The following is a 26,388-nucleotide window of genomic DNA, read 5'->3' as shown; positions in this document are numbered from 1 at the left end:
TCTAAGATTTCAAAGAAAAATTAACAGTGACCAAAGAAAAGAAGAGAGAATCTATCATTTAGAGTTTATTTTAATAAATCAAAAGATTCGACAAATGTAAATAATTCAAAGAGAGAATATTTATATTAAAAATATAATTCGTGTAATAAAAAAAACAAGAACCCGATGCACACAAGAGGGGTTCTTCTCAGCCTCTCTTTCTCCTCTCTCTCTCTCTCTCTCTCTCTCTCTCTCTCTCTAATGGAACAAATCTTGTCCAGGTTTCTCTCTCTCTTCATGTTCAATTACGTTGTTCTTCTGAAACTCGATTCAGTTTTGTCTGATCGCATGTTCGATTTAGTGTTTACTCTTCTCTGTGTTTTTTTTTTTTTTGCTGATTGGAATCGAATATATTTGCTGATGATGTATTTGTTTCGAATCTAGGGCTTCTTGTTAATTTCGTATGCCATGGTCAAGACTCGGTGAAGGTTTTGGTTCTGTAGATTTCGAACATGTTGAGATCCGTTTTGCTATCTTGATCTATCTGGAAGAGCATATAAAAGCTGAGACCTCTTTGTTCTTGTGTAAGCTCTCTGGTTCACAGATGAAGAGAAGTTTTGTTTGGTTCTTTATGTGTGTGAACTTGTGAATACACATCTCGAGAAGAAGAAGAATGGAGAAAGAAGCAGTGTTTGATGATATAAAGTTAAGTGATGATGAGATATACTACCCTGATGAGCCTTACTGCTCTGAGAAGAACGAAGAAGGCGAGGGTGCGAGTAATGTGGTTTTTTCAAGAGAGGCGCCTCTGATAGGAAAGGATCCAGCTGGCACTAATTCAAATGAATGTTGTGGTTGCAGTGCAAAGAAACTAAACTTCAAAGGCAGCGAGGATCTCATCGACAAGGAAAATAATTCTCCGCAGAAAAAGCTTAGTAGACAGGAAAGAATCGAACTGGGGCGAGTCTTCCAAGGCGCTGTGACCTCAATGGACTGGGAACATGCCGAGAGGTTGATTCAGTTAGCTGATCCGCAGACTTTGAATGATCTGCTGTGCGTTGGTCTAGATTCTGTTTGGTTCTTGACTACAAAGCATGAGTTTCAGGGGGTTACTGGATTGATTAAGGAGATCGTATGTCATGGTGCTCATGACTTTACAAGAGCTACTCTTAGGACTTCGTTTCTCGCTTCATGTGTCTCTGCTTGCCATAGCCGGACGATGAGTCTTGCTGATAGTGTTACTGTAATGGCTCAAAGGTACATTTGCGTTTCTTCTCTTTCAATTGTTATAGTTCTGATGCTTAGAACAGGTTGGCTCCTGCAGTCTCTCAGTTAGGCCTGGGATTTTGAATTGAACCGAACCAAAATTTCGGTTAGATGGTTAGAAGTTCGGTTTGGTTCAGTAGGTTTTCGAAAAGAGTTTGATTTGGTTCGGTTCAGCAATTGGTTACTTCTGTTTTCTTTGAAATAAAAAAATTATATCCAAACTATACCGAAAACACGAACCGAATTAACCAAATTTTGATCCAAACTAAATTAACCAAAATTATCCGGAATTTTAACAAAACTTAACCAAAATCAAAAATTTGGTAGCACATACCAAACCGAACTAACCAAATACCAAACAGAACATTAATTCGGTTTAATTCGATAAGATTTATGTTGAACCGTACTAACCAAACTACCTAACCGAATAATCCGAACTAACTGCCATAATTAAAAAAACTTCGGTACAGTTACTATGATATAAATCCTAATCTTATGTTTTGTTTCTACCTAATACTCAGTTTGCAGGAGCGTCTCCAAGAGTGTAACGGGGACGAGATTCTGAAAGCAGAAGCTGGTGCAAAAGTTCAGAAGTTCACCGAATGGGCTCTCAAATGCATAGGTTTCCACTCCCGATGCCAAGGAGCAAGAGATAGAGTTAGCCACAGTTCAGCTACCGAGATTGAACTACAGCTTTCTGCTTTCAAGATGTTTCTAGAACTAGCAGGGAACCATCTCTCGGGAAGGGACTTCACTGAGGCTTTTGATGCAGCTTGTTTCCCTCTCACTTTGTTCTCCAACTCCTTTGATCCTGGTTGGGCGTCTGGCATATCAGCTACTGTCATACAAGGACTCCTCGGTATGCTTGTTGAAGGTGGTGCAGATAACGTGAACCAATGTTTCCTTGAAGCTTCACGGTTTGGTAGTACAGAACTTGTCCGCGTCTTGTTGCATGTAAGCTTCCCACTCATTTGCTTTCTTTTAGATAGGGCTGGACAAAATATCCCTACCTGAAAAACCGAACCAAAACCGAACCAAAATGTTGTAAATTGGTAAAATATACCAACGGATCCAAAATTTCGGTATCCGAAGAAATGAATCCGGACCTGACCCAAACCGAAATATTACAGATGCCTAAAATATTTGAATCACAATTATATATTTAATATGTTAACATTTTAAGATCTAATATCCAAAAATATCTGAAATACTCAAAATTATCCAAAATACTTAAAAAGCTAAAGGCAAACATCTTGTGTTTTTGTCTGATTCAGATTGCTCAAAGGAACAGCTTAGATGTGGATGTGGACTTAGCTCTTGGTTTCGCCTCGCATTACTGTAAACTCGGAACAATGAAGTGCTTAGTGGAAGAAGGCAACGCCATTGCCTTCTTAGGTCCTCTGATGAGAGCGGCAGAGAGAGGCTGTATGCAAGTTGTTCAGTGGTTTGTGAAAAGAGGTTGCCGAGACATGGAGCTTTGTCTTGCTCTAACAGCCGCCACTTCGAGTAGCCAAGTCGAGGTCGCTGCTTATCTCCTCCCTTTTGTTCCTTCACCTGTCTTAACAGCTCTAAGCATCGAGATCCTCAAAGCAGCTGGAGAAAGAAGCGGAGGGTCTCTCCAAGGAGTGGAGTTTCTCCTCAAATCAGACTTCTTGGGAGATCCAACGGCTACATACTCAGTTGCAGACAGCATAGCGAAGTCTTCAGAAGATGAAACCGTTCCTTCAGATCTTAAATCGTTTCTCAGAGAGCATTGGTCGGAGTCAGCTTTTGAGAAAGGAATGAGAGAGAGCCATGAGAATTTCATTAATTTTATGAGGGTATTGAAGAGAGGAGAGTGTGCTATCTCTTTAAGAGACCTTCCTGCGCCGCTAAGAGTAGCGATTGCTTACATGCCGCTGTATAGAGAGTGTGTGAATGCAGGTGGGCGGTTGCTGTCTCAGAGGCTGAGAGGACAGCTCGTTGAAGCTGTGAGACAGCTCCAAGGATGTGATGTTCCTGTTGTGGAAGTAAGCGAGACTCCTCACCTTATGGCGGTTTTGGAGCATCACCTTACGGCCATTTTCTGTTAAAACCATGAAAGAAGCAGGGAGACAGAGTTAACACAAGCCTCTCAGCAAAATGGATCTGCTTTGGACACATTTTCTATGGATAGTTGGAAAAATTAAGAATGGAGAGAAATAAAAGAGTATGATTTAAGGAATGGGGTTTGATATGATGCATGTTTTTTTTTTTTTGTATATTTTTGTTCTTCCTATATATATTTTCATAACTGATGTAATTTCTAACTTACGTTTGTATCATGAGATCGTATTAATTTGATGTTATGGGCATTCTCAGTTATAATCATCTTCAATATAAGTCTGAAGTGTACTAGTTTCTGTTGCTTTTGACGTTCTCTCAGTCTGGTATGTTCTTTCAACCATTCGGCTAAATCACAAATCATGGTTTGCATTGTTAGGGGTAGGCACTGATGAAATATCCTATATATATATAAAGTTACAAAATTACATCAACTTTATATATATAAAAAGTTAAAAACAGAACCTAAAAATAAACATACATTTGGGCAAACATTTTCTTCTAAAGAATATTAAATTAATTCAACAAAAAAAATATTTACAACCGAAATGGCTTGTTTGAGTCTGAAACGAAAAACAAAGCTTTACATTACAGAGATTAATTATCTAAAAGAAAACCATGTTCCCATGACCCCTTGGTAAGCCGAGTTGTGTCGATGATCCATGTTGGAAATGGAGTTTCGAATCTCTTTATCAATGAGTTTTATTAGCCCCGATGCAGGCTTGTGATCTTCCCCAAACTTTCTGCCATTGCGTTCCTTCCATATAGCATGGCCCAACATTTCTCACTATTACAAATGCATTCACTATATGAAGTACTCCTAATGTCTTAGAGAAGAACAACACCATGGGTCCTAATATATTAATTCATAAATATAGGTTTCAAGTTTTAATCGATGACCGTTAAAAGATTAATATAAACAAAGAAGAAATGATTAAAGATGAACCAAATATAGGAATGTTTATGTTCTATAATTCTCTAAATTAAAAAGAATGAGAAGGAATATCCGAGAAAAAATATTTCTTATAAATTGAGTCAAATTTAAAGAATGGAAAAGAATACACTATTTAGTATTTACCCTGGTTTCTTTTGGTTACCATTTAGACACATGGACAAAAAATAGTTATGGGTACAATAGTTAAAGCAAAATTATTTTAGTTAAAAAAAACATATGTCTTAAGTTAAAGCTTAAAAACAAACGTTTCAAAAAAAAAATTACTAAAAATCTGTTATAAAAGACTCCCTCTCTCAGAGTCTAATATTTCCATCGATCTCCGTCGAAACCATGTCCGATAATAGAATCCGTAAGATCTGTAGCTTTGTGTATTACCTGCAGTCACTATTAGATCTGCTTGTTTTCCTTTTGCGCATCTTAGCTGTTTATGTTCACTAAAGGAACCTCGCGCAGATGCTACAACATGAGTCTTCTGGGACGCCAAGGACTTCGAACTCTTCTTTTGAGGATTTAATTTCATTTAAGGAGGGAGTCGAACGTTCTCTACGCAGAGTGCTTTTTTCTGGTGGCGTCATAAGATACCTTTGATTATTATGGCGCAGCCGGAATGGATATCTCAACTTTAGGTGAGAAACGTATGAGGCTTAATAATATGTTACAAGACATGATTACCTGGGCGGTGTGGCATAAATGCGCAGGAGGAGAGAAAAAATTGATGGTGATTTCAAAAGCTATACCAGACGAAGAAGAGTCGGACTTCGTCACTCTTCTTGAGTCTATGTGTTTAAGAGATTACAATGTCTTCTTAGTAGTGCCTGATGACTGCCTAGAGAAATATTTTTCTTTTCCTGAAAAATAGTTTTTCAAAAAAATTTTTACATATACTCTATGGGAGAACTTAAAAATTTTGAACCCCTTTTTAATGTTTTTTTTTTAAATCAAATCCCATTTTAACACTAATTATGCAAAAAAAAAATTGGGCTCTGGGCCGACGCCCCCCTTGCCCCTATGGCTCAGCCGACCCTGGCCTTGGTATTGATCAAAGATATGTGCTGGTGGTTTCGCTATCGACAGCTAGTTGATCCGGCGGGGAGCTCACAAGATGTGAAGCGTGGTGAAAGGGAAACTGATGCTGACGAAGAGAACTAATGTATCTAGCTTCTGTTTAAGTAGTGTGATACAAATGTTAGATCCAAGGGATACTGATGCTGACGTAGAGTACTATCTAGCGAGTGAGATCCTTTTAAGAACGTTGTATTCCTGTTTTGATTTAACAGGTTTAAATTATTCGATTAATAACAAAAGCTCCAGGGACATACTCTTTGCGTCCTAGCTCCTATGATATTATTCATTCAAGAATATCGCACAACATTAGTTCAGTTACATTATACTTGACCGGAAAGAGTGAGGTATATTGTACCACATCATCTGGGCTAGCTAGGCGTTATCTTGGTAAGTGTGATACTTCTTACGCAATTCAGATACAAGGTCTTGTTGGTCCATAGGCTTGATAACTTGATGTAATTTCTAAACTTACGTTTGTATCATGAGATCGTATTAATATGATGTTATGGCATTCTGAGTCTCAAATCGAGTCTAAAATATACATGTTTTTGTTACTTTTGACGTTCTTTCAGTATGGTACGGTACTTGCTCAACACTGAGACTAACACCAACGTTCCAACAAGGTTATAGTTAGACTCAATGAGACCGCCTTAACATTATCTAAAGATTTTTCCTGGGATAATTAACCTCTGCCTAAAGAGCTGGTTATTAGTCTTGCTTTTATTATGACTTGTCAGTTGTCACTAATCTTGATTAGTCTCCTTAATCTCTTCTGTTATGACTTGTCAGTAATCTTGGTGTTTCTTCATGTTTCATCAGAAACAAAGTTGACTGGTTGTGTATTAAAATTTAAAATGTAATAAAATAAAATACAATAATAAGGGACTACATAAAAGTGCAAGTTACATCTTTGGCCTTAGAAGAAGAAGGCATGAAGGCAAGAACGACTAGTAAGACCATAATACCAATCGGAATCAAAAGAAGCATAAACGGAGGAGGAGGTAACGGCGGCAAAACTAACGGAAGGATCAACATAGACGCCGTTAGACCCACCATCAGAACCAGAGACTCTAAACTGAAGTAACTCGCCGGAGTCATCAACCTTTTCTGCGTCCGACGTAACTCATGCTTGCTGTTCTCCAACACCTTTGCCGGCGGACGGTTGAAGTTGACGTTTTTCCAGTTATTTCTTTCTCCGACGTCCATGACTTGAATGCAAGCTAAAGCAACTAGCTTTTCGAAGTTTATAGTTGACCAATGCAGCTTTAAAGCAAACCACGACGACCCAGAAGTGGGTTTGGCCTGATCTTTGAACGGAAGTATTTTTATGAAAGAAGATGAAAAAGATCAAGACTTCTTTGTCCTAAAACAAAACAAGAAGTGGGTTTGGTCTGATCTTTGAATATGTATAAAACTACTAGTAGCTTATGATACTTTAAACTTTAAAGAGTAAATCTTTGAGGCTATTAATAAAAGACTTTAGAGAGGGTCAGAGAATATGGGGAGGGTTCGGTGAATTAAGGGATTTTGTGAAATGCTGTAAAGAATAAAAAGAGGAGACTTTTTTTTTATTTATAAAAGGAGCTGACAAATGAGAGAGGCAAGTTGCTGCTTTTGGAAGGTTTGAATTTTCTGGGTTTTGTTTTGTGGATTTAGTAAACAAAAGAAAAATCAATCCGTGTGCGTGTGTGGCGTAGTCTTCCTCCACAATCACTAGGTTCTTCTCCCCTTGACTTCTACTCTCTACTTTACTTTTAGCATGGGCATTACGTAAGCAAGAATCTCTAATAAGCTGACATGGACGTTATATATTAAAATAACGAGTTTTACATTTTAATACGCGTTTGAATAATAGAGGTTCATAAACTCAATAATACTTGCCAGTGTACCAGATCAGAACCATTATAAACTTCTTTTTACCTCTCCTACAGGTTTTTCTTTACAGATTTTTAGTTACTTTGACACATTTGTTTATAAGTTTTGACTATAAATATCAATAGATATTTAATTTAGATAAATTATGCGTTGCGGAGATTTTCTTTGACAAAAAAATTTTGAGGAGATTTATTTTAAGTATCGTATTTATATCCATTGAGAATTATTTGTATCTATGTTTATGGGTTCGAATGGTAACCTGTAGAACAATTATGAAATAACTGCACTGCAGTTTAAATAGTAACTAAAACATATAGATACATAGATATACGTAAAAAGATTTGTTATTATTCACATTGGTACAGTATAAAGCGATTAATTACCATTCAAAACCTATGAATTGATCAGAAAGTTGAAATTTTATGGAATATTTAGTAAAAATATAATGATTGAAAAATATTTACAACTTATGATAAAATATTTTTTGTATATGTCCAAATCTTATAAACTTAACCGCAAAAAACTATAAATTTTGATACAATATATTAAAATAAATAATAATTTGATGTGAAATAAAAAACATAATAAAAAGGTGAATATGAAAAATCCAACTAATATCAACAACCAATAAAAAACAATACATGTTATTATGGATTCCATTTTCTTGGCTTTTAACATATTGAATATATTCAATAACAAACAATCCATGTAATGTTTTAATTTTTTTCAATAAATATTTAAATAAGTTTAAATAAGTATTCAACAGTTTAAATAATTATTCAGCATGTCCGAGTAGTTTTAATAAGATTTCTAAGACAAAAAAATATCAAATACAAATTTAACAAAAATAAAAAGAGAAAAAGACTAGGATAGCACCAAACCAAGTTTTTGTTCCCAAAGTATCACTCAAGGCTCAAAATCACAAAAATAGGTTTCATTAAAAAGGTAAATATACACTTATACTCATTGAGTTAATTAATCCAAATCTTAGGGTTTAGAGTTAAGGAGTGGGGTTTTGGAATTAGGGTTTAAAATTTTATAAAAAATAAATACTAAAATAAAAAATAAAAATTTTAAAAACAGTTTCAAAAAGTATTTTTAAATTATAAAAAGAAAATTTGAAAAAAAAATTAAAAAAATTTTGAAAAAAAAATTTCAGAAGAAAAATTATAAAAATCTGAAACTATAAAAAAAATTTCTTTTTTTTTATTTTTGTTTGTTTATTTAATTTTAAACTAAAGGTATTAGAGATATTTTACCCTTTAATGAAGAGAAAAATACCAAAATAGCACTAAATCAAGTTTTTGTTCCCAAACTAGCACTCAAGGCCAAAAGTCACAAAAATAGCACTCAAGGGATGGGGTTTAGGGTTTAAAATTTAGGGTTTAGGGTTTAGAGTTTAGGTTTTAGGGTTTAAAGTTGAGAAGTGAGGTTTTGGGGATAAGATTTCAAATTTTAAAAAATAAAAAAAAACTTAAATTTCTCAAAAGATAAAATGCTATTTTGGTCATTTTAGTTTTTGAGTGCTATTTTGTGATATAAACTTAGAAATGTGCTATTTTGGAGATTTGCCCTTTAATGAATGTCATTTTTGTGACTTTTTCCTTCTAGTGCTATTTTTGAGACATAAACTTCAAAAGTGCTATTATTGACCATTGCCCAAATAAAAATTCGAATTAACTTTTTTTAATTATTAATATCTCTTTTACTTTTTATCTTGTTCTCTTCCATAACTTCATCATCTTTGACGGTAGATAGATCTGAATCGAAGAATCAAATCATCATCATCTGTTTGACGTCCTCCGCCGGTTCGTCTTCAATTCAAAACGAAAGGTTGAAGCTTTAAAAAACCCTCTTTTAGTTTAGTTTTGGTTTTCTTTCCACTGTGGAATACCATTGACGTCTTCTCTGTTGTATCCATATTGGTTTACTCTGTCCTTACAAGCGCTCAAAGTGTCATTCTTTTGAGCTTCCAATCTCTTATAGATAGCTTGAGTTTCGATGAAACTGTTGTAGTTTGCCACTTGTGTTGCCCGAGCTTGAATCTATCATGCTTTTAATTCAGAACCTTTAGCTTCTCTGGTCTTTGTTCTTTCCTCTTAGTTTGAGCTCACTTCACTTCATTTTTCAGGCAAAAGAAACTGGGTTCTGTCTGTATGGAAGTCAACACTGGCTTGCGAGATGCAATAAGCTGGCTTCCTGACGAGGTCCTGGGAAAGATCTTGTCCCTACTTCCGACCAAACTTGCTGCTTCAACATCTGTTCTTGCTAAAGAGTGGAAACATGTGTTTAGATTAGTGCATAATCTTGATTTTGATGACTCTTAACGAGCAAGACTCTGGTTAAGCTGACACTGGGAACACAAATATATCTCGACAAGTTCGAACCAGATGCGTATCTTCCAGCGCTTAAGAGCCTCGTCATAGACTCTATTGTTTTTGAAGGTGACGATCTGTGTGATGTGCTTCTACGTGGTTGTCCTGTGCTGGAGGAGTTATATGTACGTCACGAAAATTGTGAAGGAACCCCATTCTGTATATGTAGTTCGACCATCAAGAAACTATGACTTTGAGATTTTAAGGGGTGGTATGTCGTTTGACACCCCAAGTCTTGTCTCAACTACCGCGACTATGCGTTAGAGGAGTACACAGATGTGAACTTGGCTTCCCTAGTGGAAGCTAGGCTAGATATTCTTTTTTCTATAAGGATCAAAGATCCGGATCTATCGGGTCTCATTATAGGGATAAGCAACGTCGAGATCCTGCATCTTTCTCCCGCTTCTGCTGATGTAAGTCTTCTTTGTGTTTTTTTTACTTACTTGAGAAAGAGCTTGAACTGTCCATGAAAGCATATATGTGTGTTTTAGGTCATTGCTCGATGTGTTGAAAATGGACTAGTTTTACCGGTGTTCAAGAATCTGGTTAGCTTATCTTTTGGGAGTAACAACAAACGAGGTTGGAAACTGCTGCCGTATCTGCTTAAGCAGACTCCAAAGCTTGAAACTCTAATCATCCAGGTAAGCAAAAACACTCTGAACGAATATCTCTACACAGTCACGGACTTATGCGTTGATCCTATACACGCATCTTTCTTGATTGATGCTTCTCCAGGGTCTGGAGGGTTACGCAGGCAATGCTACCATTCGTCCCTTCCAAGTGAAGGTGGATGAACTGCTAAAGCGTTGGATCACTTGAAGAGTTTTCTTGGATGATGCCAGAAGTTCATAAACCAATAAGGAAGTTTCGTCCAAGTGCAAGATCGATGTACTATGCTTCTTCTAAGCTTGTATAAATATTGTGCAACATTAAACTCTTATATTTATTTATGCACATTGCCCTTGCCGCTTTTCTTTTTGTAAACCCATAACTTTATTTGCTTCTCTTAAAGTGGAATTTATAATCTTTTACAACATTTGTTCTTCTGCCTATTCATTATCACTCGATTAATCCGTTTATTACTTGGTTGTTCTTGGTTACTGGGAATCTTATGTGATTACTAGATTAGGATAACTTGATTATAGCTTTAGAAAACAGATATATCAAACCAAATCTGATTAGGGTCATTAGTTTCAAAAACACATATAGGGGTCAATATGGTGGCACAGAAAATTGCTCTACTAAAGACTGTCGTTATCAATCATATGAAGCTTCAGGGTTGAGGGTTATCAGTCTCTGCATCGTTTAGAAACAAATGCGATGAACTTTCCCTTGGGGGGCCACGTTGTGGGAGTATGAACAACAGAAGACATACCTGTAAGTGTGTACAACAAGTCTCACAACGTCAGAACCAACAGAAAATTTTAAAGAAAAATAATAGGGAACAAATGGCAAAACAAACATCATTGTATTTTCTAAACATGGCAAAATAATTATCTGTTTTTGCAATGAAGTTGTGGTCTAAAGAGGGATTCACGACCAGCATTAATATTGCTTTCATTTTCAAGCTGTGTACAAACGAAAATCTTATAGCAAGCTTAAAGACATGTCAATATGATAATGGAGCTTACCATGGATCATTGAGAAAACAGAAAGAAAGGAACTTACATGTCTGATTTGTGGGCCAACTGCTTCTGGGAAATGATGACATGCACTGAACGAGGGTCGTTGGTGTTTGGAATAGGGTGGCTCATAATTGCAATAGTGTTGTCAACCATTCCGCTGTGTGTTTTGGAGTCCTTCTCGTTGTAATCCTGAACATAACCAGAAAACTTGTCATGAGTCATTAACATAATATCGTTAACATACATTGTAATAAATGCCATCATCACCTTAGGCATCATGTTAACATTGTAATCAGTCTACCAAAGACAATGGCTTCTCAAAAACAAGATGGCTTCTTTACTCAAAATAATCAGATCGTGGGGAAATCAAACGAAAGCAATCACTTTCCATCACATCTCATCTACATAAAGATCGAAATGCAAAAGCTCAAATCATACAATCAGAATCGTGCAGAAATTTCGCATAGAGCTAGCAAATTACACTTACGTAATTCCACACACAAAGTTGATGTGACATAAAGAAACACGAGACTTCTCTCCATCTCAATTCGCATCTAACATACATCCGTAGCGAAGAATGTCAGAACATTTACCTCTCCGGTGATTAGGGTATACATGTTCAACACATCAGCAACAGTTGTCTCGAAGTGTGTTGTAGCATCATAGCTCTGTTAATAACCAACAAGGAAAAGGTTAGTTACTTAGAATCCACCCAATCTAAAAGTAGGGTACGGTGTAAACTAAAGATGGCTCACCGTTGATATAAAGCAGTTGTCCGAAGCGGGCTCGTTGACAGGCTCGTATCTATCATACATGTCGAAGAATATCTCATCAACAGGACCCAAAAGATCAATCCCAGCCTTTAGTTCGGTTTGAGGGTTATCAGTCTCTGCATCTGTCGACGCAAATGCGATGAATTTCCCCTTAGCAGCGACGTTGTGGGAGTACAAACAGAAGACATACCTGTCAGTGTGTAGAGAAGTATCACGTCATCAGACCCAACCGAAAATTTGAATAAACCGTATGATGAGAATGATGAGAAATGGCAAAACAAACATCATTGTATTTTCCAAACATGGCAAATAGTTGTTTGTGCGAGAGTGTGTGCAACAAAGTTGAGTGTTCCAGGACCCTACTTAATACGGTTTTCGTTTTCAAGCTATGTGTACAAACGAAAATCTTGTAGCGAGCTTACCACAGATCATTGAAAGTAGAAAAACAAAGGAACACTCACATGTCTGATTTGTGAGCCAAGACATGTACTGAATGAGAGACATTGGTGTTTGGACTTTCCATGGCCCCATCAACTCTGCCAATCTTCGTAGCCTGTTTGAAGGTGAAGCATTCCATAATCATAATTCAAATGACAAAGGTTAAGAAGCGTAACAAGAACTACAATGTTACCTTGTTGGGCAGTTGGGAAGAAGGGTCACAGTCGATTAGTTTGCGTTTGGAGGTCTCTCCCTCAGATGGTACAACAGTAACCTTACCATCCTCCTCAGACTCTACCTTAGGCTCAGCCGCCAGAAACGTCATCCAGTAAAGAGCCAAGCTGAAACGCCATCCAGTAACCTTACTTAGCAGAAAACGACCACCAGGAGATGCGTAATCCGGTGTCAAGATGTACTTTTGACAGTAGATTCCAGGAGAGATCTCTTTGGAACCCCCAACTAATTTCCAGACTGTTCCAAAATCCTCAGGGTTGTTTTCACAGAAAAAAACCCATGATCTGCGTGTTTCATCCAACTCGAGCTCCCTGTTGAAGACAAAGCCCTCAAGCTCCCAAGGATTACTGCACAGATCGCTAGGAAACACGTGAGGAATGCCGCATCGTTTCCCTTGCACAGTGGACCGTACAATCTTGCCAGAAATCTCGTTGATTTCTTGATCTTTCATCCCATCAGCAATAACAATTGCGTTCCTGCCTTCTTCGCCAAGTAAAGCTAGCTCCGAATGCGAGCTTGAGCAGTATGGCTGATACGCTCTCTGACAATGCCACAGGTGGCACTGGATACTTTTTCTTTGTGGAGCAAAATAAAGAATACTACCCTGACAATCAAAGACAATAGTATTCTCAACGAGTAAATATCAATCAATCGAGGAACACATCGAGTGGTAAATAGCAAACAACATTCTAGATAATTAAAAAAAAAAAAGAAGCAAGAAAAGGTTAATAACCATTGAAGTAGACGTGAGAGATGCGCGACTCGAGAGATGCGATGCGAGAGATGCGCGACTCGAGAAATGCGATGCGAGAGAGATGCGATGCGAGAGATGCGCGACTCGAGACGCGAGTGACGGAAACGACGAGAGTGACTGAAGCGGAAGCGGAAGCGACGCCAGAGAGACTCGAGACTCGAGACTCGAGACGCGAGAGTGATCCTGGGACTGCTAACGACCTAATTGAGGTCTGTTGACAACAAGACTGGGGACTGCGCGCGCTCTAATATTTATTCTTTTGTTACCAAAGAATTTAATAATATATAGAGCATTAATATTTGTTTAAGCCGTGATTGGTCTATTAATTTTCCTTTTTAGTGAACATAAACAACATCTAACTAATACTAAAAGGGTTATATGAGGAGTAGGGAGGCTGTCCACGTCCCCAAATAAAATCGACCAATAGGAGTTCAGATTTCCGCCACGTCAGCCGCTTCTCCTATGTCGTTTGGGCCTCGCGTTTCACCAGCCCGATAGTGTTCAGAATCGAGAAGCCCGTATCGCGCTTCATCTGCTTGAAACTCCACCTGCTCTGACGTAATTGAGGTGTTATATTTCGTATTCATTGAAACCATTATTAAGATTCGCCTTTAACTCTCTTCCATGGAGTCGATTTAAGTTACCCTTTCTTAATTTCTTTAATCTGTTCAATTATAAAAGGGTTGCATAAAACTCAGAATCTCACTCTTCACCAGATTCAACCCTTCTGATTCATTACACATACGGTAGTAAGGCAATCTTCTGCGTTTCTTGGAAGTATGAAATTTTTTTAACTTTTTACGATTCCTGTCTGCCTGCCGAAGTAGGTTTGCCTTTTTTTAAATCGAAGTTGTTATGTAGTTATTTAGTTCTCTGAGGCTCAATTAAACTTTTGTTTTGTTTTCTCCCGTTGAACCTCCATCTTTCTCAGGAGACGAAGAGTGCAATAACAATATGTGGGGCCATACACGGATGCCTACCCTTCTATGGTCTACTCAAACCAGGATGACCTCAGCAGATTCCATGTTGCATAGCAGAGAGGATATGGTGTAGCCTCAGAATATTTCCGGGAGAAAGAAAAGTATTTACGATCCAACTCATGGGGTTTGCCTTTCGAGAGCCAATGTAGCAAAAGTTTATAGTGTTTTTTTTTTAAGCATCCGGGATATATCTGATCCATATCTCAGGGTTTAGCTAAAGTTTTGCATCAAAAGGGGCTTTCTTATGTTTCTTGAGAAGCATCATGAGCTCCAGTTTTGAAGTGATGTTTTTTGTCTAATCTTTGACAAAGTCTTGTGCTTATTTTTTTGTTTGTTTTTGCAGTCTTATGAAGAATACGTTGAAATCCACAGCAGGTGCATGAGACAACTTGGTCTTTCTGTCAGTATGTTTTAATCATCACTGTTAAACTTCCAATCTAATCTATGGCTTGACCTGATGATGGTACTTTTGAGTCAACTTACTTTTCTTACAACGTTTGTAGGCTTTGTCATGTTTAATTTTTTTTTTTTTGGGTTTTATCATGTTCTATGTGATGTGATGCTTATAACTTCATAAGGATCATCATTGGCTTCTTCTTACCCGAGAAACCTTCTTTCTTTCTGTGCAGGTGATTCCACAATCACGTGCCTTCAAGTAAAACAGATGATGGGTAAGCTTATGATGATGGTTATACACGTAGGTGATATACATAGCCTAATACTTTATTGTTTTAGATTTAAACTTCCTTCATGGTCAAAGAAATGAAATCAATATATAACCACCTTATATACGCATCAACGGCTAAAACGTGCAGTGTTTTTAATGAGATATTGAAAACTCTTAAAAACCTATGGTCATGCTTCCACGAGGTTAATATGCAAAGGGTTGCTCCAAAGAGTTACCAGCAAGCTGCTGGAGTAGTCTTCGTTTCACAAAAGTTTTAGTTAACTTTTGCATCGATCAGGTACATGAAAATCTCTACGCTATATTTATGTTGGTTCCTGGTTCACTTTTAATAGCTATGCACATTCGTTTATATGGATGAATACCTAAAGTTGCAGCTTTAGAATATTTGTTCAATGACTCTTCTTCACTTTCCTGGCTCTGTCTATTGCAGGACCTGGGAATCACCTTGGACAGCAAACTCATGGCTTCTGGGCCAAGTCAGGGCTCTGTAGTAATACACTCAACAATTGTTTCAACCAGTTAAATATTTAAGAGGACATGTTTTACAAGTTTGGATATTGCATCATCACAACTGCTCCTTGATTTAACTCTCTATCTCAGTGTGTTTGACGAAGAAGCCAACCGCCTTCACCCAAAGTTTCAAACGTTTGGGTTCGAAGGAAAAATGGTTTTTTGTTAATAATATTTTGAGGGTGTGTTGTGTTGTCTAAATCTGGGAATCATCTGATACTAATTGACAAATGGTTCTTCTATAGGGAAGTAGGAGATGAGAAATCCATCTTGGAGCTTGAGTTCTTGATCTGATTCTTTCTGATTGCTCATGTTAAATAATTGCTCCGACAACTTCATAGTTGGACGGTTCCTCCAACATCATCGCTGGAGTTTCCACCGGTTCCATAATTGGTGTCTACAGCCCCTACGAGTCCAATGATATTTCCACTGTAAATGAACTACTCTCCCTTTCACTTTCCACATGGCCACTCAGAAAAGATACACAGTGTTCATAATGTTGTTGGTCTACTGCTGTGTGTTCCTTGCAGCTTTGGTCAGAAGAACAAATACGTATAATAAACGCGTGACAACTTGGGCACAACTTGCTAGCAGCCGGCTACTGTATGTACTCGAGCTCAGTTATCTTTGTTCTTATTCTAGGGAAAGACGTCTGCAATGTACGGCGAGTTTGTCCTCACGCAAGAGAACATCTAGATCCCCAAAATCAGGAAAATAAACTCTTTCAGCAAAGGAAAGATGTGGTACGAGAGTCTGGAGGAAGTACATTGATGATCTCAAGGACCCTGGTCCAAGTGGGAAATCTTACTCGCCAAGGTACATTGGAAGTTTGGTCGTAAATTTTCACAGGTCTTTGTTGTACAGTGGGATTTACGGGTGCTGCCAAGAGCAGAAACAGAATGCATAAGCCCTTAGACTTCTATTGTAAGCCATTTTCTGACTACATGGTACCTCTCAAATTCCTAATAGATGCATGACTTATGCAAATTCTATTTTGTTATCTATGTCAATAAAGATAAATCCGATATTTTACTATAGAGCCAAAACTAAGTTAAATTTATACAAAGCATAGTACTAGGTTAGGAGAAGTTACATGCCGTATTCCCAAGATTCATGATTTTAGTTCTGTAACTATTTTGTAATTGCGAGAGCAATGCACTTACCTCGATTATAGTTTATAAAAAAAGAATCACATCTTATTACTATGCTTTTCCAAAATTTTAGTGAAGCCATAAAACCAAGCTAATAGTTCGTTTAAAATTGATGAAGGTAAAAAATATAAGAATCCTGGACCAATTTATCACTGATTTTCAGCTACCATTTATCATCGACAATCAAGATAAATTTAAAGACTCTAACAAAGGTATTGAATTTATATTAACATACCATGAAATATAATATCTCGACTCAACTGCTTATCCAAGAGACGACCCAATACATAATGAATTTATAAACAGCCGATGATAATAGATGACAACAACATAACTGATGATCTTCAAGTTATTCTTCCCATCACAGATTACAACCAAAAATATAAGACTTAACGTCGACCTTATCATCACCAGTCTTGAGAGAACTAATAGGCCTCCAATTAAAGAAGAAAAAAAACGATACATGCACGGTATGCTTCGGAAATTTCAACAATGGAACCTGTCTATGCTTTCTTACTTGCTGCCATACTTTCCATCGCCTATGCATTGACCATGGCTTCATACAAACATAAGTTGTCCCATATGTAGGAAAATTTATCTATAAATCAGCATTATTACATAAATTATTGAATCACTTTTTGGCATAAATTTACATATTTAAATATTCAAACTGATTACAGATTTTATGATTTTTTATGAACATATTTATATATATACATATATATATATATATTAAATTATTTAACTAAATCAGATGATGTATAGATAAATATATGATACATAAAATAAGAGAAAGTTTTTTAAAAAAATATTTTTTTATAATATTTTGAACTTTTAATAAAGAGTTAGACATGATTACTAAAATATTAATAGAAACTTCAATTTTTTTACATCTAAAATATATACTAAATATAAATAATGATGTTAGAACAAAACGAAAATTCAAAATATTTCATCCTAATTTTTCAAATATTATATAACAAAAATAAAGGATATAATATAGCAAAAGTAAAATTAATTATTTATATATATTATATTTAGCATTAAAAATTTATAGATAAATAATATTATATTTAACATTAAAAATTTATAGATAAATAATATTATATTTAACATTTTCAGTGTATTTAACACATACAAATTTTTTTAAAGTTGTCTTATTTAAAGCAATGAGTATTTAAATTAGCTTTACTTTAAAATTGTAAAAATAGATTATTATCATAAAAATATATAATAAAATATTAAATAAGATATAAATAACATATAAATATGAAATAAATAATACATATACAAAGAAATATGTGATGTGGAGATTAATAATATATTTACTTAATAACCTAAATATGTAAGAAAAGATACTTTGGATAATAACTACAGTTTAACAAATTTTGTATTAATTTTGCATTTGTTTACCATCCCATACATATTTTAGATAGTAAAAAAATAAATTGTAAGTCTTACTCATTTCTAATTCAATTTCTATTTATACTCTTATAACATCGAAGTAATATATTGTAATATAAATATTAAATATAAAATTATTTGAATATATCCGGGCGTAGCCCGGGCAAAATCTCTAGTTATAATAATAGAAAAAAGTAGGGATGATAAAAGACTAAACCGAACAAAAAGTGAGAATTCAAATCAAATTTAATATGACATAAATATCTGAAATTGTAATGCATTTAGAATTTTAGATTTTATCCAAACCAAACATGAATTCGAAAAAATAATAATTTAAAAACAAAAAAAATAGAATCTTAAAAATAATAATACCAAATTCAAAATTAATCTCGGATAATCATCCAAAATATTCAACTATCCCAATAAATATATAAAATAAAAATTATAGTATAATCGAGATGGTCCAGCGGCCATGCCTTACGACAAAGTTCACCATTACATCAAGGATTCAATCCCTTCTCTGCTCCAAAGCAAGGAGTCACCCCTTCATAGGTTAATGGGCTAACGGGCCGGCCCGTTGTGGCCCGAAATTAACAAAAAAATAAGAATTATAGTATAAAAATTAACTTAAATATTATACTTATAGTTTTGGTATTTGATCATATATTAAAATTTTTATGTTTTGACAATTACTTTGAAGTTTGATACCTGTTTTTAGTTAAATAAAACCCGAATTGGAATCGAATTTAAATTTCTAACGGGTTCTACAAATTGTGATATATTAATAATATATCCAAATCGATCCAAAGAAAGCTGAATTGAACCTAAATACAATTTTTTAATAAATATATCCTAATGAATCTAAACTTTGTGTCTTGAAAGCCAAAATCCTAATGAATCTGAAATTGTGATATATTAATATAACTAATTGTTTTGTAATATTCAGCTCTTATATGCAACTGGCTGGGGCTGTCTCTATAACTGATAGATCTTGAGTAATGCGTATAAATCAATATATGAGTTTAATGTTAGACATTATTTGTATAAGCTAGAAGAAGCATAGTACATGGATCTTGCACTTGGATGAAACTGAAACTCCAATAATATTCATTGAATCCCTATTAGCTTATGAACTTATGGCATATTATCCAAGAAAACTCTTCAAGTGTTTTACCAGTTCCTCCACCTTCCCTTGGAAGGGACGAATGGTAAGATCTCCTCCGTAACCATCGAGACCCTGGAGAAGCATCAATCAAGAAAGATGCATGTGTATAAGATCAATGACTAAGTCGGTCGCTCTGTAGAGATATTCGTTCAGAGTGTTTTTGCTTACCTGGATGATTAGAATTTCAAGCTTTGGAGTCTGCTTAATCAGATACGGCAGCAGTTTCCAGCCTATTTCGTTGCAACTCCCAAAAGATAAGTTAAGCAGATTCTTAAACACCGGTAAAACTAGTCCATATTCAACACATCGAGCAATCACCTAAACACACTTATATGCTTTCAAGAATGTCCACAACAAAGAACGTACAATGAAAGCTTTCCAGGAAGATGTTGTGATGCCAACAATGCGGGAAGAAAATGAGTTGGTGCGCACAATCACAATACTAAAAGCCACATATAGTGAACAATTAGACTGTCCACGTCACCTAAAATAATTAACCAATAAGAACATTTTAATTTTTTTTAATGGGCTTAATGTTTATGTTGGCCTTTAAGAACAATAAGATCATTTTTTCTGCTTTAATAAAATCAGATCATTTGGCCTTTACGTTTTACGTTTGGGCTTTATTAAACCCAAAACTATGTCGCACCCCTAAATCTACAACGGGGAGATGCCGAGGCTCTTCTTCTCTCCCACTTCGTCTTCTCTTTTCTCCTCCCCGTGAAACGATTTCCAGTGAGTTCTGATCCATCCATCAATAGTCCATAATCAATTTCTCCTTTATGGTTTCGTTACATCTCCCTCTTTTCCTCCTCCTTCATATACTACTCTCTTTCCTCTGTAAAATCAAAACCCTAAAAACGAAACCTCGATCTATGGCGATGAAACGAAATGGAAAGTCAATTGTCTCCTCCGATTTCGACGACACAGACATGTTCTTCAAAGATGTCTCTCTGGGTCACCACAAATCTCAGTTGCGGTTTCGGCTCCTCCATTTCTGGGAGGCTTGGAACCCAATAAAGAAGACGCTTATTGGCCTCGAGATGCTGCTCATCGACGAACAGGTACAGTAAACTGAGACTACTAAGCTTATATAAATATATAGATCTTCCCGATTATTTACTTTAAACGTTCCTTGGTTAATTATTTTTGTTGTGTTTATGTGATTCTTCACAGGGAACAGTTATTCAAGGATTCATCTCCCCCAGGACGTATTCAAACATATTTGAAGGAGATGAAGCGAGGATATGTTTACAAACTCAACAACTTCTATGGATCCAGAAACAAAACCGTGTTCCGGGTTTCTGATCATACTGCGACCGTGTCGTTCGCATGGAACTCAGAACTGTCGGTTCTTCAAGACGGCCATGCTCCTTTTGATGAAGACAGTTTCCGGTTTTATTCGTATGAAGAATTTCAAGCTAGCTGTGATCTCAAAGGAGACCTCTACGGTAATCTCTGTAATTCACCACATGTTTTCTTAGTTGCATTGCTTGATGATTAGGTGTAGACTTTAGGCTTTGGTGAAGAATGAAGTAAACGTTTGAAGAGTATTCATTTTTTCTGGTTTGACTTAGTCGTTTTCTGAAGTCAGTCTTGAAATAATCACATTTTTTTCTTTGACTTAATCGTTCTCTGAAGTATGTATTGAAAGAATAAAATTTAGATGATTGAAATTCATTTGTTCGGTTTGTAGCGTTAGGTATCAGAACTTACTACTCTCAGCTCTTGGATTTTGTTGATCTGTTCAATACTTTAAACTGTTTTGGGTTTGCCTTAGTCGTTCTCTGAAGTCTGTCTTGAAAGAATAAAATTTAGATGATTGAAATTCATTTGTTCGGTTTGCATCGTTAGGTACCAGAGCTTACTACTCTCAGCTCTTGGATTTTATTGATCTGTTGAGTACTTTAAACTATTTATTTGTAGTATTTTTACTTACACTCTTGATGAACTATGGAATAGATGTTGTTGGCCACATGAAGTTGGTTAATGGTCAGAGTATAAAGGAAGCCCCGGTTCTTGACGAAGTGGAGATAGCAAAGGCGAGGCATGTTCTGATTCATATCCAATCACATGAGTAGGTTTACATTATTTCTTAACACGGCTTCTCTCTACTCTTCTTAACCATTCAGAATCGTTTTTTACAGTGGACCTGTGATGAAACTCTACCTTTGGGACCAGGCTGCAAGAGACTTCTGCAAAAATTTTAAATCGTATGAGAAAACATCCACCGTGTTACTGGTCACAACCATTAACGCAAAGACTCTCGGAGGTACATGTTTCTATCTTTAATATAAGTTTATTACAGTTACGTATCTGCAGTTTGTGCTTTTTAATTGGTTTTCTTGATACACTAGGTACTCTTTCCCTGACCTCAATGTCCTCCTCGCGTGTGTTTATGGACTACGATGTCCAACCTACCATAGATTACTTTGGCTGGTAAATATTCTTCTGTTTTGCACTTGCTCTTTATCTAAATAAAATGCACCCGTTACCTTACTGTAGTGACTGACTAATCAGTGATTTCTACTTTGTCTCAGGTTGGGCTCTAATCCAGCTATTGCTGAGCAGGTTAGTGCAGAGGTGGTAACTAAACGGGAGACAATGACTATAGGGGAAATATTCTCCTACATCAAGCAGGAATCTGCAAAGGTAAAATTCAGTCTACATATTTTTAATCAGTAACAAAATCTAATCCGCTTATACATTCTCGCAGGATGCCTTTTTTGAGTGCACAGCTACGATCAATGACGTCGTGCATGACTCTGGTTGGTACTACATCGCATGCAGTGGGTGCAATACTAAGGTTACAAACGGGGCAACTTCGATGATTTGTACAAACATCAACTGTGAGAAGATTTACGTGGCTGGAGTTGCACAGTGCGTACTCTCGACTGGATATTCAATTACTGTTTATTGATGTTAGGTTCTGACTCTTTTATAACAGGTACCGTTCAAAGATATCAGTCTATGATAACAGTGAGCAAGCTTTTTTTGTACTCCTTGGTGATGCTGGTCGGGAGTTGACCGGAAAGCCCGCATCAGAATTAGTTAGAAACTATTTCGAGGTAAATTTTCATCCGATAATGTTCTCTTACGTATTGACCTGACTCTGTTGTAATCGAATGTCAGGCTAACGGAAACGAAGAAGGTAACCATAAGGCGCCTGTCCCAGGAGCTTTGATCAGCACCATCGGCTAAAGACATAAGTTTTGTGTCAAGGTGACAGAGCACAACTTATCAGGCAAGACCCGGTCTCTTACTGTGACCAAGATCCTCCCTCTAGACACTCCACCAGCCACAATGTCATCGGAAGAAGACCACACTACTGCAACTTCAGAGGAAGCATTCAAAAGGCATCTGGATTCTGCAGAGGGGAGTAAGAGGACTTGTGACAGTGATGAGATAGAGGAGTCTAAACGCCTTAAGTGTGGAAACTAGAGCTTCCGTACGTCTACTAAAACTTGCATGGTTATTTGCAGACTGAGTATTTGTTTCCAGTTTCGTTTTTGGTTCACACTTTCCTTTAAGTATAACTTTCCAGAGTTTTATTTCTTTGCAACATGATATCTACTTTGAAAGATTGCGAGTTACTAAACAGGTTTTATGCACTATTACTCTGCTTAGATAAATATTTAGAGATCTACAATAATTTCAATGATATAGTTTGAGTAACAAATATGACAGGCCAGGATTATATTTGCATATTGAAAATGATACTGTCAATGCATGAATCCGCATGAAAGTTTGTCATATTTTTCAAATAATCCTTCCAGCAACGTAAAAGTAACTTCCATTGAGGCTAACATTTTTTAATATTCAGAGTATCTAATTCAATAAATAAGAAATATTCCTCCTAAAGCAACCATTCCTTAAAATAGAGATTTATATATTTTAAGTAACCATAATTAACTCCATAAAACAAAGAGCTTGGATGGCAGACTATATGATTTCACAAATCATTAAAATATTAATGGATCGTAGACATATGATCTCTGGCTGTCACCCAATTTTTTTGTTTTCGATAAGCAAATTTTGTCAAGGTTGATCAAATTTGGGGAATATTATTAGATGTTAAAAAACTATAAGAGCTTGGAGAATTTGGGGAGTATTATTAGATGGTTCTACTAAAACCATATTATTGATGCAAATATTTTCAAATTCAAAACTCAGATACAGTGTTACTAAACTAATAAAATAGAATTCAATCATATAGTAGTATATAGATGGGATTATAGATGGGATGCAACTGGTCCCCATAAATCTGTTAAAACTTGGTAAGGTTAGTAATCAATTATTAAAAAACATAAATTATTTTTCGTGGACTTATTTGTATACTGTAGAAAGACTGTATTTTAGTATCTTTTTATTAACTACATATAATAGAACCTGGAATTCTCACATATAACTATTTCATTTTTTATAAGAGTTAGTATTAATAAAGAAAAAATTGTATATGGTTTGATGAACATAAGATAATTCTTTTTAAATAAGAGTGTGTTAGAAAAGAGAGTTAGTGTTAATAACCAAAAAAACATGTATGATTGATATGTGTTTAAAAATCATCAAAGGCGAAGACTCACAAAAACAAAAAGTGAAGAACATAGTCTACAAAGAAATCTTCAACCGCCTTCACTCCCATGAGAGTAACTAAAACTGGAAACTCAGGATCTCATGGAAGGTTTCTTAAGTAGTTATCTATCTAATAGTTCACATTTATCTGCTACGCAGTACTCGAGCTATCAACAGAAATGAATCAGACTTAAAACTCCTTCCCGTATAATTTCACGGTTACATGAAGGTAATAAACTAAACATAAAATTTATGTCAAACTAAATGCTTACATATATTCCACTTCTACAAGAAAACTATCACTCACAACCACATCAGGTTCGCGCTTTTACTTTGACAACGATATTGATATCATACAACGATTCCAAAAGAAGAATAAACTCCTATCATAAACCTGATGGCATAACTCCACATGTGATCGAACAAAAAAACATTAAACAAGACCAGTCAACCCTTCTAAAATTTGCATTAATACTTTCTACGTCAATTAAAATAATCATTGTATCAACAATTACCAATATCCATCGATAATACTTTTTCTTTCTGTATTCAACATTCAGTGGTTTTTTTTCCTTACTATTTTACATTATACAAAATTTAGACAAACTATATTAATATACTCTGATTTTCTGCTTAACCATTTTCAAAGTCAAAAACCCGGGCGTAGCCCGGGAACACACCTAGTAATAAATAATAGGATTATATCATGTATGGGAGAGTGGTGGAAATAAATTGGCAGACAAAAAAAAAAGTTTATTTAATGTTAGATAAAAGAAAAAGAGTAGCAAATAATAATAAAGGTTTAATGTTACAGATAAAAGAAGAAAAAGGTAGTAGCAATGCTCTAGTCGAAATATACGACATCGATTGAAACAACTCCAACAAGGGTAAAAAGATCCCTATGGGTTTGAATAATTGTGGCAGTATCGACCACAACATCTTCAGGGAACTCCAATCGCACTTTCGGGATGCATTCAGTTCCCGCAAGCAAACTCTTCAAGTGTAGAAGCTCTTTAGCAGTTCCTTTATAACCAACAACATGCAGCTCCTTGACATGGAATAGACCAATAGTAACATTGCCTATGTAACCACCATCCAGACCCTAGCGAAGCATCAAGAAGATGCATGCAACTACTAAGTACAAGTCTCTATAGATAATATAGAGTGTTTTGCTTAGTAAAAATAAATATACCTCGATGATTAGTGTTTCAACCTTGGGAGACTGCTGAAGCAGATATGGCAGCAGGTTCCAACCTCGTTCGTTGTAACTCCCAAAAGATAAGTTAAGCAGATTCTTAAACACCGGTAAAACTAGTCCATTTTCAACACATCGAGCAATCACCTGAAACACACACATATATGCTTTCAAGAACTGTCCAAGCTCTTTCTCAAGTGAGAAAAAAACACACAAAGAAGACTTACATCAGCAGAAGCGGGAGAAAGATGCAAGGTCTCGACGTAGCTTATCCCTATAATGAGACCCGACAGATCCGGATCTTTGATAATTTTAGAGTAACGAATATCTAGCCTAGCTTCCACTAGAGAAGCCAAGTTCACACCTGTGTACTCCTCTAACGCAAAATCGCTGTAGTCAAGGGACACAAGACTTGGGGTGTCAAATGACATACCATCCCTTGCAAACTGAAACTCAAAGTAAACTGATAGCTTCTTGATGGTCGGATTATATATGTAGAATGGGGCTCCTTCACACTTGCGGTGACGTACATACAACTCCTCCAGCAATGGACATCCACGAAGAAGCACACCACACAGATCGTCACGTCCAAAAACAATAGAGTCGATGAAGAGACTCTTGAGCGCTGGAAGAGACACATTTGGAGGAAACTCCCCGAGATAAATTTGTGTTCCCAGTGTCAGCTTAACCAGCGTCTTGCTCGTTTAGAGCTCAGAGGGTAGAAAAAGGGTTTTATACTTCCTTTTAAAACGTAGGCTCATCTCCAAAACACCACGTATAGAGATAATGATGTACATTATAGATAATGATAGGTTGTACTTATCTAAATACGTAGTCCTCTCGTGATAAGGACTTAATCTCTTGTATATATACTCGTGTACTTTCATCAATACAACACACACTTTACAATCTATTTTATGGTATCAGAGCATGTTCGATCTTAACCTAAATTTTTTTTTTCGATCTGCTCTACAAACCGACTTCCGCTTACATACTCGTGTTCACTTTAGAACATGGCTACTTCCTCTACTTCCTCTACTACCTCTTCTACCGCCCTTACCTCTACTACTGAAAAGTCCTCCTCGGATTATTCTTTTTTTCTTCATCCCTCGGATAACCCTGGTGCACTTATCACACCGGTGGTTCTTAAAGGTGATAACTACTCAGAATGGGCAACTGAGTTTTGGAACTCACTCCAAGCAAAACAGAAAATAGGGTTTCTGAATGGTACCGTAGAGAAACCAACTTCAAACCCTGATCTTGCGCGATGGACTTCCATCAACTCTATGATCGTTGGATGGA

The 26,388-nt window shown here is 36.1% G+C and overlaps 5 protein-coding genes and 1 long non-coding RNA gene across 11 annotated transcripts; 3 read left to right on the top strand and 3 right to left on the bottom strand.

Moving 5' to 3' along the window:
* The first annotated feature begins 147 nt into the window (after positions 1 to 147).
* LOC103841845 (ankyrin repeat protein SKIP35) lies at positions 148 to 3,918 on the top strand. 2 transcript variants are annotated; one of them, XR_004451432.1, is made up of 5 exons: positions 148 to 260; positions 424 to 1,236; positions 1,767 to 2,199; positions 2,520 to 3,568; positions 3,890 to 3,918. XR_004451432.1 is itself a non-coding variant. In XM_009118418.3 (4 exons), exons 2-4 carry the CDS (start codon positions 653 to 655, stop codon positions 3,315 to 3,317), a joined length of 1,815 nt encoding a protein of 604 aa, XP_009116666.1. In that variant the 5' UTR covers positions 148 to 260; positions 424 to 652; the 3' UTR covers positions 3,318 to 3,572. The 2 variants fall into 2 exon arrangements, 1 of the variants encoding a protein (XP_009116666.1); XM_009118418.3 differs by lacking the exon at positions 3,890 to 3,918 and having other exon boundaries at positions 2,520 to 3,572.
* On the bottom strand, positions 3,831 to 8,223 carry LOC103841844 (protein AUXIN-REGULATED GENE INVOLVED IN ORGAN SIZE). The gene has a single exon (XM_033280168.1). The coding sequence runs from the start codon at positions 6,551 to 6,553 to the stop codon at positions 6,233 to 6,235; it is 321 nt and encodes a 106-aa protein (XP_033136059.1). The 5' UTR covers positions 6,554 to 8,223; the 3' UTR covers positions 3,831 to 6,232.
* Positions 8,224 to 8,791: 568 nt separating this feature from the next.
* LOC103841843 lies at positions 8,792 to 10,623 on the top strand. Its single transcript, XR_627889.3, has 4 exons — positions 8,792 to 9,055; positions 9,354 to 10,010; positions 10,089 to 10,238; positions 10,333 to 10,623. It is a non-coding gene; the product is annotated as an uncharacterized LOC103841843 (long non-coding RNA).
* A 135-nt stretch (positions 10,624 to 10,758) lies between these two features.
* LOC103841842 lies at positions 10,759 to 13,641 on the bottom strand. 5 transcript variants are annotated; one of them, XR_001956076.2, is made up of 8 exons: positions 13,401 to 13,641; positions 12,627 to 13,271; positions 12,457 to 12,548; positions 11,978 to 12,185; positions 11,710 to 11,890; positions 11,490 to 11,623; positions 11,266 to 11,411; positions 10,882 to 10,972 (listed from the first exon to the last, which is right to left on the bottom strand). XR_001956076.2 is itself a non-coding variant. In XM_009118415.3 (7 exons), exons 1-7 carry the CDS (start codon positions 13,401 to 13,403, stop codon positions 10,903 to 10,905), a joined length of 1,239 nt encoding a protein of 412 aa, XP_009116663.1. In that variant the 5' UTR covers positions 13,404 to 13,639; the 3' UTR covers positions 10,759 to 10,902. The 5 variants fall into 5 exon arrangements, 1 of the variants encoding a protein (XP_009116663.1); XR_004451435.1 differs by having other exon boundaries at positions 11,816 to 11,890; XM_009118415.3 differs by lacking the exon at positions 11,490 to 11,623 and having other exon boundaries at positions 10,759 to 10,972; positions 11,816 to 11,890; positions 13,401 to 13,639.
* Positions 13,642 to 20,500: 6,859 nt separating this feature from the next.
* On the top strand, positions 20,501 to 24,697 carry LOC103842342. The gene is made up of 8 exons (XM_033280122.1): positions 20,501 to 20,770; positions 21,282 to 21,396; positions 21,467 to 21,591; positions 21,677 to 21,758; positions 21,860 to 21,971; positions 22,036 to 22,199; positions 22,267 to 22,387; positions 22,452 to 24,697. The coding sequence occupies exons 1-8, from the start codon at positions 20,554 to 20,556 to the stop codon at positions 22,518 to 22,520; spliced, it is 1,005 nt and encodes a 334-aa protein (XP_033136013.1). The 5' UTR covers positions 20,501 to 20,553; the 3' UTR covers positions 22,521 to 24,697.
* LOC103842341 (F-box/LRR-repeat protein At3g60040-like) lies at positions 21,071 to 25,856 on the bottom strand. The gene is made up of 3 exons (XM_018654546.2): positions 25,314 to 25,856; positions 25,084 to 25,233; positions 21,071 to 24,993 (listed from the first exon to the last, which is right to left on the bottom strand). Exons 1-3 carry the CDS (start codon positions 25,515 to 25,517, stop codon positions 24,736 to 24,738), a joined length of 612 nt encoding a protein of 203 aa, XP_018510062.1. The 5' UTR covers positions 25,518 to 25,856; the 3' UTR covers positions 21,071 to 24,735.
* Positions 25,857 to 26,388: the final 532 nt, after the last annotated feature.

Source organism: Brassica rapa, chromosome A09 (genome assembly GCF_000309985.2).
Source record: "Brassica rapa cultivar Chiifu-401-42 chromosome A09, CAAS_Brap_v3.01, whole genome shotgun sequence".
Classification (NCBI taxonomy): domain Eukaryota; kingdom Viridiplantae; phylum Streptophyta; class Magnoliopsida; order Brassicales; family Brassicaceae; genus Brassica; species Brassica rapa.
The sequence above is the reverse complement of the archived record's forward strand: the minus strand, read 5'-3'. Positions and strand labels throughout refer to the sequence as shown.

Bases quoted from the DNA above. Each gene is read 5' to 3' on its own strand.
- LOC103842342 (XM_033280122.1), top strand. From the start codon at position 20,554: ATGAAGCGAGGATATGTTTACAAACTCAACAACTTCTATGGATCCAGA. The intron at 21,759-21,859 runs GTAAATATTCTT...ACTTTGTCTCAG, and splicing joins ACCATAGATTACTTTGGCTG to GTTGGGCTCTAATCCAGCTA. The intron at 22,388-22,451 runs GTAAATTTTCAT...ATCGAATGTCAG, and splicing joins TAGTTAGAAACTATTTCGAG to GCTAACGGAAACGAAGAAGG.
- LOC103841842 (XM_009118415.3), bottom strand. The intron at 12,549-12,626 runs GTAACATTGTAG...ACCTTCAAACAG, and splicing joins CTTCCCAACTGCCCAACAAG to GCTACGAAGATTGGCAGAGT. The intron at 11,412-11,815 runs GTAAATGTTCTG...GGTTATGTTCAG, and splicing joins ATACCCTAATCACCGGAGAG to GATTACAACGAGAAGGACTC.
- LOC103842341 (XM_018654546.2), bottom strand. From the start codon at position 25,517: ATGTCATTTGACACCCCAAGTCTTGTGTCCCTTGACTACAGCGATTTT. The intron at 25,234-25,313 runs GTAAGTCTTCTT...TGTGTGTTTCAG, and splicing joins TTTCTCCCGCTTCTGCTGAT to GTGATTGCTCGATGTGTTGA. The intron at 24,994-25,083 runs GTATATTTATTT...ATGCTTCGCTAG, and splicing joins TTGAAACACTAATCATCGAG to GGTCTGGATGGTGGTTACAT.
- LOC103841845 (XM_009118418.3), top strand. From the start codon at position 653: ATGGAGAAAGAAGCAGTGTTTGATGATATAAAGTTAAGTGATGATGAG. The intron at 1,237-1,766 runs GTACATTTGCGT...CCTAATACTCAG, and splicing joins GTTACTGTAATGGCTCAAAG to TTTGCAGGAGCGTCTCCAAG. The intron at 2,200-2,519 runs GTAAGCTTCCCA...TGTCTGATTCAG, and splicing joins TTGTCCGCGTCTTGTTGCAT to ATTGCTCAAAGGAACAGCTT.
- LOC103841844 (XM_033280168.1), bottom strand. From the start codon at position 6,553: ATGGACGTCGGAGAAAGAAATAACTGGAAAAACGTCAACTTCAACCGT.